At 40.4% G+C, this 14,943-nt stretch overlaps 1 protein-coding gene across 7 annotated transcripts in view; it reads left to right on the forward strand.

Moving 5' to 3' along the window:
• Gpatch2 (G-patch domain containing 2) overlaps positions 1 to 14,943 on the forward strand; it is a 185,240-nt gene that overhangs the window by 87,172 nt on the left and 83,125 nt on the right. For all 7 annotated transcript variants that reach the window (XR_009057133.1, XR_009057134.1, XR_009057135.1 and 4 more), the window contains one exon: positions 10,520 to 10,587. Coding sequence is in view for 4 of the 7 variants with exons in the window: in XM_057769632.1 (XP_057625615.1) it covers positions 10,520 to 10,587 (68 nt within the window). In the remaining 3 variants the exon portion in view is untranslated. The remainder of the gene's footprint in view (positions 1 to 10,519; positions 10,588 to 14,943) is intronic.

Consider the following 14,943-nt stretch of genomic DNA (forward strand, 5'->3'; position numbering starts at 1 on the left):
GTATCCTTGAGATTCTTAGAGACCATCTTTTAAGTATCAAAACAGCTGTAACCTTCTCTCCTTGATTTAAGATTCCACACAACACCATTGCCCTTGTAGGGAAGTAACAAAACTGACTACCTTCCCACAAAGGGAATAACACACGATGCTCACCAGAAATGTGAGTGGGCAGCAGATGATGATGTGATGTCTTTCCTATGTGCATGGAAAATAACATTGGCTACTGAACTGATGATATTGCTCATATGGTTCTTGAGTATAGAAATAATTTTTACCTAAGCACATGAAAGTCTTCCTGGTTGCCTTAGATTCTTGGATAAAATAATATTTAATGCACAAATAGAATTTTGGTCCACAAAGCTATTTTAATAATTTGTTATGTCCTTAGATGTGTGCTTAGTCTCTTTACTCTCAAAAGTAGCCCTATGTCCTCTTCTATAACCAAATACATATACATATATGAAAAAAGTTTCACATGTATCAGGCTCTTCAGTACCCAATATATATATGTATATATGAAAAAAGTTTCACATGTTCCAATCTCTCCCTAGAAAACTATTGGCTGTCACTTTTGTTTTCTAAATCCGGCCCTTTATATAATAGACTTTATGCATGAATTCATAAGGACAAGATGCTTTCTTACATTCTGTGTTTTATATATATATATATATAATATATATATTAAACTGTGCTGAAAACTACACACACATATGTGTGTATTTATATGTACACACACATACATATAAGACTTTCAATACAGTTGTGTCAGGAAGGAAATTAAATATTTTAATTTTCATTTATTTAAATGCTTTGTGGTGGTTGAATGTTATTTTTAAAAAGGTTTTGATTATCCAGAGAGATAATAGAATTTCTGTATATAAATATTTTTTGTGAGCTGCAGTCTGTGCTGTATATTTGAAGCTAATAACCAGGGCTTACAGAGGGTCGTTGTGTCATATCCCAGTGGAATCTAGTAAGATGGAAGGTTATCTTAAGTGTCAGCCAGGTAACCCTATGAACACTTCGGAGCAGGTAAGATAATGGGACTGAATTTTGAAGTGAGGGTTGGAATATACTGGAATATTGTGACATATGAGAACCATAACTAATCATAGCTACTCTTTGACATCATTATGCGTATTTGACAGTGTACTCATGTGTTTAAATTGATAAACAGTTCTCTCATGCCTGAGAGGCATATAGGAAACTGATGAACACGATTAAAGCTCAGAAAGATATGTATGTATGTATGTGTGTATGTATGTATGTATGTATGTATGTATGTATGTATGGGGCATAGCAGGTAGGTAGACAGATAGCAAAGCTGTCAAAACTGAAAGCATGTTTTTTTTTCATCTGAGATTCCAAGTTAATATTTCCTACTACTAATAGTATAGTAAGAATTTTGAGGCTGCAGAGATGGCTCAGAGGTTTAGAGCACTAACTTATCTCCCAGAAGATGTTGTTGCGCGCCATTCTGTTGAAGGAGCTGTGTTCCTACCGCCCGGCTCCCAGCCACCAGCTAGCTTTACCTGAAATAACAACACACAAATTGTATTCATTTAAACACTGCCTGGCCCATTAGCTCTAGCTTCTTACTGGCTAATTCTTACATCTTGATCATCCATTTCTATTAATGTGTGTAGCACCACGAGGTGCGCTTACCAGGAAGATTCTAGCCTACGTCCATCCTGGGTCGGAGCTTCATTGCATCTGCCCCAAAGAGGAGAGGAAATGGCGTCTAAGCTCACCTCCCTTCTTCCCAGCATTCTGTTCTGTTTACTCCACCCACCTAAAGGCTGGCCTATCAAATGGGCCAAGGCAGTTTCTTTATTAGCCAATGACCTTTCTCCATCAAGACGTGGGCTCAATTCTCAGCACCAACATGGCAGTTCACAGCTGTCTGTAACTCCAGTTCCAGGGGATCTGACACCCTCTTCTGGCTCTCCTGGCACTAGGCACACATGTAGTGCATACACATGCATGCAGGCAAAACATCCATACATATAAGTAATTAATTCAAAAATAATTTAGCTCCTTTTTAAAAATTTGTCTATTTAGCTTATATCCCAGCCACAGCCTCCCCCTTCATCCTCCCCTCCCAGTCCCTCTCCCCCATTTCTCCCATCCAACCCCCCAATCCCCTTCTCTTCCTTCTCCATCCAGGAAAGGACAGGTCTCTTATGAGCATCAATAAAACATGGCATATCAAGTTGCAATATGACTAAGCACCTCCCCATGTATTAAATCTGTATTTAGCCTTTTCTTAATTGCTAGTAAGTTTTGAAAACAAATATAAGTTGACACAAACATAAGCATGGTAATAATGCTTTTAAATTTTCCTTTGTATTACTGTGTTTCTAACATAGGGTATGTATTTAAAGATTTATTTTTGTTTTATGTATTCATGTTTATGAGTATTTGCATTCATGACTGTGCATGTCTGGTGCCCTAAGCGGCCATAAGAGTCCCTGGATTGGACTGACAGACAGCTGCAAGAAGCTGCGTGAGTGCTGGGGATGAAACCCAGGTCCTCTGCAAGAGCCACAAATGCATTAGGCTGCTGAGCCGTCTCTCCAGCCCTCTAGCACAGTATTTTTATAAACCATTGCACAAAATGTCAAGCCATTCTTTTTAAACTGAAAATGATGTAGAAGAATTTAAGTTTTGTGTTTCTTGGTATGCGCCTACAAGATAATTTTGTAAGACTTAAACGTGCCCAGTATTTTGAGCAGATATGTTTTCTCCGTGTGTGTATATTTTAAAAAATGACTCATAAAAACATTTATTTTTAAAACTATGTGTGAATTGCTTTGATTTGATTGAATAAGCAAGTGAATATGGCATGTAAATTTCAGTTTGGGAGGAATGTGTAAACTCTCAGTATAATTTAAGCTTGCAGAATTTTATGAAATCTTAACGTGTCGTGCCATCCCAAGGACATATCTTTGGTCCATCTGCATCTACTCGTAAGCACAGTGCCGTTTACAGCGTCTGTATTAGCATATGTTGTCTTCTCCTTCTTGAAACTCATAATGTGGCAAGTTGTATATGGGAAGGATTTCAGAAGCCCCTGGTCAGCCAGTAGAGGCCACTCATAGCTTGCTGAAACTGGATGGAAACTGAAATTTCATCATAGCCCTGTTGAGCATCATTCAGAGCTGCTTAAAGTTGAGATGGTTACTCAGAAAAAAATTATCATAAACCAGTATGAGAGCAGTTACTACTGTGCCTCTTACATATGCGTGATGCAGCTCACTAAGGTGAGTAATTGCTATTAGTAATATAAATACAGGCTGTTTGTAATCATACCAGAAACATGAATCTCTGCATTTAGTCATTATAATGATTAATATTCTAAATTTCCAGTTCATACAGACTGCATATTAACTGGAAAAAACTGTGTGCAGTGGGGATTTGAAATTATTACATCGTGTAGTTTAGTCATATATCAGTGTATTTGTTTGCAGATAGATAGGCAGATATTTTGTATATATATATATATTTATTTATAAATCATTATAGATTTAGGACAACTTTTTTTATTTTGACAGCTCTTAGAAAAACATGTCTTTATTTGTTGAAAATGTGCTCCGATGACTTCAAAGTTGAAGTGCTCACTGGGAGGCTCTGCAGTCCCCAATTCCCTCCAGGCTACCAATCATAAGTGAAAAGAAAGCCCATAATTTTATGTGATTTATTTTTCCCTAGTTTTGTTTTTTTAAAGACACATTTTTTTTTGCATTTAGATTTATACTTGGTTTTGAAAAAAGAGAAAATAAACCAAACAGTATGTACTCTATTTTTCTCCAAGTTTCCCCTAATATTCTCATCCCAAAGTCTTTACACCCAGCCCAACTGTTAAAAGTTGTCCTTTTTGCTGTCAGTGACAACCTGGTGTATGCGCCAGCATCTCTGCTGGAGCTGCCAAGCCCCTCTCGCTTCACATGGCTGAGGATTTGTAGGGAGGTCCCTTCCTGTGCTTGGGTTTATCTTCTGGGCTGAAAGTTTTCACGAGTATCTGTGATCCAGAGTGCCGTCTTCTGTGGGAACCCCACTTGAGGAAACTTGCTTTCCTGAGTTGTCTCCCTGCAGGAGAAAAGTGCTCAGTGGTTAGCAGATCACCATCGTTAAATCCATCCCTGGCCAGGTTCTGGTCTACATTATGTGCCCTGACCTCAGCAGGTATCCATTTCTCCCTTTTGAGAGCTGCGTATGGTCTGTTGACTGATTGCATGCCTACTTGCCTGTGTATGTCTGTCTTCTATTTCAAAGGTTTTCACATTTTTATTCGTTTGCTGATTCTTTAATTAATGCTTCCAAAAGGATTTAATCTCTTCATAGTGAAACACGGTGTTCCAGTGGGAAACCTTTCATCCTGACTGATGGGTGAGATCATCATAGCCACTCATTTAATTTAGATAAGTAAGGTTTTCTTTTCTCTTAAAAGTAAGGATGCTTTTCTCTAGTAGTGACATCAGTCCTAACTCTGCTGATAGGATCAAGCTTCTTGTGAGCATGATATTTTAAACATATTACAGATGAAGGGAGCCCGGTATATATTCCCATACTATTAACAGGCTGAAAAAATCCCAAACTTTGGTCTGGGAGGTAGCTATGTCAGTAAAGTGACCGCAAGCATGGGTTTGGTCCCTAGAACCCAGTAGAAAAAGCTGGATATGGTAGAACACTGATAGTCCCAGTGCTTGTAAGTGGATTCTCCAGGATGCCTGGCACTTGCCTTGTTAATTGCAGATCCATGGGAGGTCCTTTTCTTGGGTAGCACCTCAGGAACAACACTCAAGATTGTCCTCTAGCCTCCTCACGCATGTGTGTGCACCCCTACAACACATAGACAAAATCCCAGACTTTGGGGCATTTTCTTAGTTGCAAAACTAAGTTATTGTACTAATTTAATAGTGTAATAATTGAGTGTTTGAAATCTCAGATAATCCAGTTGTCCTTAGAAATAGATTGTTTTCATTCTTAACATACATTCTTTCTTGAGGACATTGTCTAAAGCTAAACCTCCTGCTGGGTGGTGAGCATCCTGAAGCACACATCACACACCATGGATTCTTACTGCATCCATTTATTCTTGGATATCTCACATTCAGGAGAACTTCCCTGATCCACTTTGCAAATGCATATTTTACTTTCATCGACACCCAGAAAAGGAAAGTAATTTTCTTATTATTTACTGATAATTCTCATTCTTTAAAAAGTATTTATATGTCAGTATGTATGAATTTCACATATGTGTGCATGTGTGCATGCGTGTACATGAAGGGCAGAGGATGACATTGGATCCCCTGAAGCTGGAGTTACCGTTGATCATGCACCACCATGTGTGTGCTGGGAATCATTCTGGGTTTTCTTGAGCAGCAACAAGCCCTCTAGCCACTGGGCCATCTCTCCATTCCACTGATTATTCCTCTCAAGGGAGAAAATAACAGGAAAGCTTGCAGTGTAACTCAAGACTTAAGGAGACTTTTCTGGTAATAGGAGAACAAAAGTCACCCAGTTGAATGGGAACTGTGTGGTGTTTATCATGTAGTCAGTGTAAGCATAATTCTGTATAAATGCTGGGTTACTTCTAAGGGATTGTTCAGTTGTCTGCAGCATGCCTTGATACTGTGCTGCTGTGTGTAGGGGAGTCAGTGGCTGCTGCGTGCAGTCAGCTTCCTCAGGAGGTGGGGAACAGATAAAGAGAGCAGCATCTGAAGGGAGCTCACATTCACTTCTTTCTCCCTGACCTGTGGAGCCAGGAACAGCTATGGAATGGGAACACTGATGTGTGAAAAGCAGTAGTTCAGGAAGTTAAATTTAGCAAGTTGATAAGATGAAGGGAGCAGGACTTAAATTGCATAAGTTACCTTGCTGGTGGGGCTAATTCCCCCCCTTTTGTTTCTTATAAACCAGGTGGCTGTGTGTTCCCCTTTACTCTAGTGTTATCAGTCGAATGCACACCTTTGTGGGTTTCACAAGTTGTCCTGCAGTCATTTTTACGTTTTTGCATGTTGCCTTAAAAGTAATTATAACCTTCATTTTCTTTCATCTGTGTCTGCCCAAATAGCTGTACCTTTGTGAACTGTGGACTGTCTGTAATATCACGAGTGTTTGTGGCATGGTAAAGTGTGTTACTCACCACTATCTAACTTTGGCAAAGCTTCGAGGGCAGCAGTGTCAGCATGGGTGCCTCGCTCTGCTGAAGTACTCTAGGAGAGTCTGCGGGTATAATGTAATAACCATTTGCCCAGCTGGCTTGATAGAGTATTATTTCCTCTGCCTTTTAAAAAGGAGGATGGCTCTATGTACCAGCCAGGACCAGTTCCCTTCTGTTTTTGTTGATTGGTTGATTGATTGGTATTGTGGTTTTGTTTTTTTTGTGTTTGTTTCTCTGTTTTTATGTCCTTGCCCATCAGTCATCCAACTCTTGCTTCCTATGCCTGATACTTAAAGTCCTATTTTGGAACTTGACTTGTTGGGTTGCTTTCCTTGACACCTGTCACGTGTATTTGATGGACACATTAGTTGAGCATAGCTGAGGCTTTCATACAGGGCCTGCTTGACTGTGAAGGCTTGCTTCTCTCCTCAGTGTCCTCCAATTAATCGTTATCCTGAGAAAAGAGGGAACTGCTGCATCTGGACAAACTGGCAGGTGGTTCAGGCCTTGCCTCCCTTCAGCCTGGAGGCTACAGGGCTTTGACTAGCCAGACCTCACCAGATTGAAAAGCCCTCTTTTGAATGGCAGCCTGACACAGTTAGTGTTTGTCAGTGTGGGCACTGAGGCAGAATAGTGTGCAGAGGCAACTCAAGTGCAGTTGAAAATAAGCGCAGCGTTGATGGGAAGGCTTGCTGGAGGGACAGAACAAAGCTGCTGGTTTCCAGTCCTGCTGTCAGCTGCATCTTGTGGGAGTCTTTTAACACGGACGCCCCGAGCAGTGTGCCATCCACCCCGGGCAGCCCTGTCCCAGTCTCACAATCCGTGTCTCCGCTCACTTTCTGATTCAGGGAGGATATGTCAGCTCTGTATTGGGAACCTGCAGGAGGCTTGGCCACGGGAAAAGAAAAGGCAACTAACTGCTCTGCTCATCTCCGAAGAGCACCAGTCCTCGTGTTAAACGCCATGATGGAGAGGACAAGAGCTGCTCCAGATACGTCTGCTACACTGAGAGGGTCGGTGCTCCCCATGTTCTGTCAGCAGTTGTTACCTTACAGTTGTGGCCACATGTTCATCTCTTACTACCACAAGTTTTCTGAGGTCAATAACATAGCTGCAAACAACAGCAGCAAAAGCTGAAATCACAACAGAAAAGTTACATTATATAGAAGCCATCTCTTTCTGGCTGTGGGGTTTCATTTTAATGTGTAGAAGCACAAACGATGTAAGCAAACAATCTAGTAAAAACTTATCAATCTAGTAATATTGAACAACTGAACCCTAAGGATTTAGTGCACACCGTATGATGTCTGGCATCATTATTACTAACACTGACTAATTAAATAAATGTTAACCTCTGAGTTTTAGGACTTCCAAGAACTCTGTATTATGTAAGTACTTTTTTGTACAAAAAGCAAAGTACCTTTTCTCCTGCTAATCATATGAGGTAAAAGTTTTGATACTAATAAATTTGACTGTGTGTCTGGAATTTGTGGCACACACCTTTATGCAGAAATAGGAAGATCTCTGTGTTCAAAATCAGCCTGGTCTACATAGTTTTAACCAGGGCTATCATGAGACCCTGTCTTAAACAAATCCAAAAATATCCTTGACTGTATGAATATTTGATTAGGCTATTTAAAGAGCTATGTCTAAAATAGTTTATGATTTCTTTCTAAAATTTCCCTGGAATTAAATAATCACTGTATGTTCTGATTTTGGAAATTTTTTCAGGGACTAGGGCTGTACCACTGACCTATACCTTTTTCATTTAGTTTTTGAGGTTATTTTATTGTGTTTGTGTACATGAGTATATGTATGTGTAGCAGATATGTCCAGAGGCCAGAGGAGGGCATCAGATCTCTGGAACTGGAGGTAGTTGTGAGCCATCATGTAGGTACTGGGAAATAAAACTCAGGTCCTCGGCAAGAGCAACAATTGCTTTTAACCACTTAGCCATCTCTCCAGCCTCTTTTCAGTTTATTTTTATAAATATTAGAGACCCAGAATTAATTATAGAATTAATTCTATATTATAAATGTTTATAATTCTTTAAATATGTTTCTGAAAGGTTAATAATATCTTGATGTATCATGTTAATAATCATTTAAATATTTTGAAAGTTTGAAATACTCTCAGACTTGAGTACAGTCCTACTTTCCATGGAGGAATTCTTTATTGCAGATTTCATGCTCAGATTTGGGGTAAGGGTTCTACTTGTAGCTACATTGAACTCTGAAGTGTGATACTCAGAAAAGAACAGCAGGGATACTTCAAGTGAATGGTTGTCAACCTGTGGGTCAAAAGGGGTCACACAACAGATATCCTGTATATCAGATATTTACATTATGATTCATAATGAACAAAATTGCAGCTATGAAGTTGTAATGAAATAATTTTATGGTTGGGTGTCACTCAGCACAATAAACTATATTAAGGGTCGCAGCATTAGGAAGGACCTGGAGAAAAATCATTTGTGTTTCTCCAAGGCCATGACCATGTAAAAATACATGTAAAGTTATTTAAATATCTACATTTGAGTCTTCAGATCTTCTGTGAATTATCTGCTGCAGTCAAAGTGAGCTTGTAGTTTTTAAGATGTGTCCAGTTCCTGAAAAATATCCAGTCAGATTATTTCTGACTGGATTGAAAGCTTACATTTGTATTGTGGTATAAACTCGTTAGAAGTTCTGTTTTATTATATTTTCCTGTATTGTTTTCATCAGGCAATTTGTCACATGGGTTTACGTGAAATTTCTTCATTTATTAAATTTCAGATTATGTATTTCAAGCTGGAGCAAGACTTAAACATTTTTCCCGTAAGTGTAGCTTCAGGTAAACAAGCAATTTTAGCCCCGAAATAGCTCCTGCTCTGTCAACATGCTTCTTATTTTTTTCTGTGAGATAAAAAGTTCGGTTTTCTGATATTTGTACCAAGATAAAGTCAGTAAACAAGATTAATATAGTGTGGAAAAGGTTGTCAGCAGCCCTGGCAAAGGAAATAAGTTGCCTGTACATAGAACATACAGTAAACTGAATAAAAGTGTCAGGTCTGCCATGAGATAATATGATCATGGACGTCTAACAAACCATGACACAGGTCCAGGCAGCTTTTCTCACAGCTCCAGTGTAGAAAATGGATTACTGTGTTCCAGGGATACCTACTGGAATACCATGAAACTATACTCCAAGATGAATGTAGGATGTGGCCCTGGAGCAGAGCCAAGTGTTCCCTGTGTGCCACGCTGGACATATCACTGTCACCCCCTACACACTGGCTCTGTTTTGGTTTCTAGGGATGTCAGAGGGGATGCTGGCATCCTTGGTACTCAAGGGATCCAAGAAGTGGATGCTGGCATCTTTGGTAATCAAGGGATACAAGAAATGGATGCTGGCATCTTTGGTAATCAAGGGATACAAGAAGAGAGTTGCCTGGACGTTTCTCTTTTCTTTTTATTTATTTGTTTATTTTTGTTTTGTTTTGTTTTTAGGCCATGCTTTTTTTTATTCTGTTGTGGTTTAAATGGCTTTGTGTAAGTAAACAGGCATGTTTTTCATTAGAAAGAAACTCACAGCCCTTTGCTGTAACTTCAAACCTTGTCATTGGTGATGGCTGATTCATCCTTTCATGGCTGCCTTTTGTTCTATTTAAGAACTTTCAGTATAACAGGAATGCTATAATGTTCATAATAAACTTGAGCAGTCAACACTGTAGATGAAATACTTGGTGTTTTACTTGTAGAGTTTCTAATTTTATGTAGACATAGAGAAGCAAATATTGTTCCTTTTGCTAAAATTACATTTCACTCAATATAAATACTCTGATAATTCCTTCCTTTGTGGAAAATATATTTAAAAAGAACCATCCATTGCTTCTTTGACAGAAGTGCTTATATCACTTGAATTTGCACATCATAATGCAACCTTCTGTGTTGAGAAATTTACCACAATCTGGGTTGAACTTCTTCCCACACAGGGTTCGCAGTCACTGCTGTCCTTAAGCATGATGTTTCCATTATGGGAAAGATGCTCTGATGCATCTTAGCATTCTAGTAGGGTAACTCTGTGAGACCAAAAGGATCATCTTTGGAAAGATTTATTTTATCTATGGAGGCCAAAGAGCGCTTTGGATCCTCTGGATGAGCATTTCAGTTGGGTGCTAGGCACCAAGCTCGGGTGGCAACTGTCCTCCATCCCTTGTAGGACTTTTGTTCCTTGCCCTTTTGTCTTGGATTTGAAAATTAATCTTTTTTTCTTCCATTTAGAAAGATATCTTCAGATTGCTACAGTTGTACACTGTCTCTAGCAAGCCAATTGTGACTTGTTTTTGTCGTTTGTTTTAAAATATCTTTTCAGACGTCTGCTCCAGGCCCCGTCAGTAACAAGAGGATGGTGCACTTTTCCCCGGATGCCCATCACCATGAGTGAGTGCTCATGTTTCTGTAGCTTGCTTGGGTTGTTCCATTTGTTTCTCTTAAAAAACTGGATAGCTTTTTCTGAGTGACAGCAATTTAATTTGTGCCTACTTTAAAAGCATAGTAAGGCACACGGATGGTAACAGTATTTGAACAACTTACATGGAGCCCATGAAAGACATAGAAGGACTTGTAAATCCATTCTTCATTTTGATACAGTTGAAATTCATGTCTTCTTCACTGAAATTCAGGCCCTATCTAAAAATGTTTAAATCTTCTTGACATTGACCTTACCGAGCCTATACCCCAGCCCTTCTGTGATACCAGCATGAATGCTGAATGACCTATCTTCACAATGTTTCTCTACTCCCAGCTTCTGCCTGACCAGCCTTTGCTTATCACAGTGAAGAACTATATTGAAGCATAGATAGATAGATAGATAGATAGATAGATAGATAGATAGATAGATAGATAGATAGATAGATCCTTTAGCAACAAAAGAAATGGCCTACTAGGTAACTCTAGATAGCTGAACAGTTTATGTGATCTTAGTAAATTACAGGTAGGATTTTCTTGTGGTAACCTTAGTTCTAAATAGTCTTATTGGAAAAGCCTGTGTTATATATGGTAGTTTGATGTCATGTGTCTCCTTCACCATCTGCAGTTGTTGAAATTGAGACCTATGAGACATGAAAAGGCATGAGTTATTTATCAAATTAGTTTTCCTAGGAAAGTCTTATTAAGATCTGTTAATATTGGCTTTCTTTTTTTTTAAAGATTTATTTATTAATTATGTATACAGTATTCTCAGTATTCTGTCTACATGTATGTCTGCAAGGCAGAAGAGGGCGCCAGATCTTATTACAGATGGTTGTGAGCCACCATGTGGTTGCTGGTAATTGAACTCAGAAACTTTGGAAGAGCAAGCAGTGCTCTTAACCACTGAGCCATCTCTCCTGGCTTTCTTTTTAAAAATAAAAAAAAAAAAATCAAGCATTGCAAAGTAAATAGAAAGCAAACTGTTGTTCAGGCACAGCAAAATGTTTTCAGAATCTCCCTTTTCCTTGCTTGTGTGATGACGTTTTGAAAACAAGCAGACATAACACCCTCAGGTAGCAGTCAACTGTTGGGTTGAGTTTCTGCATTCATTTTGTTTTGTTGAACTACAAAAGCATAGGTAAGCAGATGTAGAAATACTGCAGGTAGCAGTCTGCATTAGATGAAGAGTGTAAACGGTGCAGGCCATACTTCCTTATTGCTGCAGCACTCCTGACAGGACAGACGCTCAGACAGAGTTGCTGAATGCCTGAAGTACTGGTTTAAACTAGGGCACATTGGCCTGGCTGTGGGACATGCCAGTGTGCCCGTCCCGGCACATGGAAGAGGGAGGCAGAAGGATCAGGAGTTCAGGTTGTTTGCCTATTTAATACGTTTGGGGCTAGCCTCCGCTTGATGAGACCCTGTCTCAAAAAACTGTAACCAGTAGATAAGTAAATAGGAAAGAACAGGATAATGCCATCTATGGTGTTGCTTCTAACTTCCCAGGCTTACTCTCAGTATCCCACTGTCTCCTCCACACCAGATCTGCAAGGTTCTCAGTCCATTAGGACGCTCCAGGGTAGCACACAGTGTGGTTATGTTCCTGTTCCTGTGTGAAGATGCCACTACTTCACCATGTACGACTCAAGTCTCTCCAATTTCACTCCCAGTACCTATGTGACATATTCTTTCCCATTGCCTACACCATTGCCCTCTTTATTATCCTTTATGTCAGTGTAGAGTTCCAGTGGCCCCTTCATTCACTGGCTTTCCACAGTTCCAGGGCATAGTACTGACTTGTGTGACTCAGGTTCAGATCTGGCCATCTTACTTCCTGCCAGTGTGGACACCCTAATAGTCAAGGACAAATGCCCCACACTTACTCAGCTGTCACCTTCTTTCCACTTCTGCCCATAAAACCTTCAGATCACTTCTGCTTCTATTTTCTGAGTATCTCCCGATTTCACCTGCACTGTCCTGTGACCCTGGGATTTGCTCCTGCGTTCTTTCTTACCCCTACTTGTCAAGACTCTGAAAAAACACTTATCAGTCTGTGCTAGGTACAAACTTAAACCAACTAGTTTGTGTTTGTTTTATTTTTGTTTTTCTCAGATTTATTTTTCCTGTTTTGTTTTCTCACATAAAATGAAAGAAGAGACTTTTGAAAAGCTTAAAGATACTGACTAGGGCAGAGTGCTTCTGTTTCTCCCTGTCGTCTGTGCTCAGTCCTTGTAGGCTGCTGCAGCAAAGCACCACAAAGGGCATGACTGGGGCTGGGAGAGAAGGCACATCTGACTGTGTCCCTACTCTCCTCACAGGACACCAGCAGTCTCTGCTGGTTCCTCCCCAACCCCATCTTTAGTGGGGTTCCCCTGTGCTGCTCTTTTTCTGAATTCTTCCTTTGTAAAGCACCAAGGCAGTAAATAAGACATTTCATAGTGTCACACTGGACCCTGGCCCTGCCTCATTGGCCTCATTTTAACTGGTCTCTGTAGAGAGCGTGTATCCAAATGAGGTCCTCTTTTGGCTTACATATTAAGACTCCATACTGTCCTTTGCAGGGACATAATTCTGCCAGTAATATTGCCATCATTGTCATTTTCTCTTCTGTCCTTATGTTTACTGTCTCCTGGTTGGGCTGCTTCTGGTCCCCATCTCCTCTGCTCTAAAGAGGCAGTGCCAGAAGCTCCCCTTTCCACCTTCCAGAAGGAAGCATCTTGTTCTGTGCACATTCACTCCCCTCCCCTTCCTGCCCTCTGCCCATGATCAGAGTACTTGGTTGTCAAGGTTTAAAAAAGATTAGGAAAGAGGATATGAAGTGGCATTCCAGACAGGTACAGGTGGGCACCTCTAACATCAAGCCTGAGAAGGGGATACTGGCCAGTAGCTGCTGATAGTGTGCCAGCCTGGTTCATTGTCTCTGCAGCATCCCCCTGCTCTGTTCTCTCCAAATGCACAGTGTATAGACTACCCCAGTTTCCCCAGATCTTTCAGATCTCATGGAGTTGCTACTTCCTCTCCCTCGGACTCTCATCCAGGACCTCTGGCAATACTAGTGGTTAAGTAGATGTGGTCTTGAATCCTCTTGGTAAAGTGGCTTATGTACATAGGTAGCTGCACACATGTACAGTATAGAGTTGTGGAGAAGGCAGACCATCTCAACAGAAGATGAGGATTCCATTTAGGAGTGTCATGCTTACTGCCCAGCATGCACAGGCTTTTTGACCAGCATTCCTCAGAGAGGACGCTGCCTTTGTAGGAGCAGCTGTTAAGACTGTAGTAGCATGTGGCATCCCAGACTGCTGACAGTTAGAGCCATACATCTCTCTGTAGGGCAGTCGGGGGTTCATCAGTTTGTCATAGACTACTGGTGGCCATATACTTGATTGCTTGGACTTTCTTCCAACACTCAGTTGGTTTCTCTTGTTTTCCATTCCACACTAACAGTGCTGCTTCCATGCTGGCCCTATGTCCTTCCGTGGTCTGTCCCTGAAGCATGCCATCTTGTGGCAGGGCAGCTGAACTCCAGGGGGCAGGTATGAGTCTCCAACAGTTTTTGGCCACAGAGTCTCAGTCTTCTTTGTGGGAGTTGTTGTACTGAGTGGTTTTAAACCCCTCCCCCCGCACAACAGCCTTGGCTGTATTGGAGTGTAGACTGTGAACTAGAGCCCCCCACCAGGCGCCTCTTTCCAAACTGACTTTCTAGTCTTCTGTTCTTAAGCAGGATGGTTGTATCTTTTATTTTTCATGATGTTTGATAATTAAAACAAAACAGAATTTCACATCTAGAATGTCATCCAGCTGGAAGTTATCTGTTGTCAGAGTTATTTGAATTTAGTGGTCATGAGACATCCCTTCCTGATGCTTAGACGGGAATCTAGGAAATACACAAATTAATCGTTGCTGTGATTTACTTTAAACTTTAAGAACCTTAGGGAAACAGAAGGCTGTCATTAACCTTGTGAATATCTTTAAACACTGTCGTAAGTTTTTAAGCCAGGCCTGGTTGAACATGACTGTAGCCTCTATACTCAGAAAGGCTAGGCAGGAGGATTATAAATTCAAGAATGACCTGGAGTACATAGTGAGACTTGGTCATTTTTTAAGTGTTTTGTTTTGTTGTTTTCAACTTTATCTCTAAAAATCTCCAAAGATATCCTATAGAAAAATACTTCCAACAGTTGAGCTTGTGCTCTTGAGGAGATGGTCCAGTGGGAAAGGGCTTGCCACACAGATGTGAGGACCTCCACAAATCTGTGCACACACCATTATAAACATGAGCGATACATCCGCACACCACTCACACCAACAGATGGAAATAAGTAG

This window comes from Chionomys nivalis, chromosome 5 (assembly GCF_950005125.1).
Source record: "Chionomys nivalis chromosome 5, mChiNiv1.1, whole genome shotgun sequence".
In the NCBI taxonomy this organism is placed as follows: Eukaryota; Metazoa; Chordata; class Mammalia; order Rodentia; family Cricetidae; genus Chionomys; species Chionomys nivalis.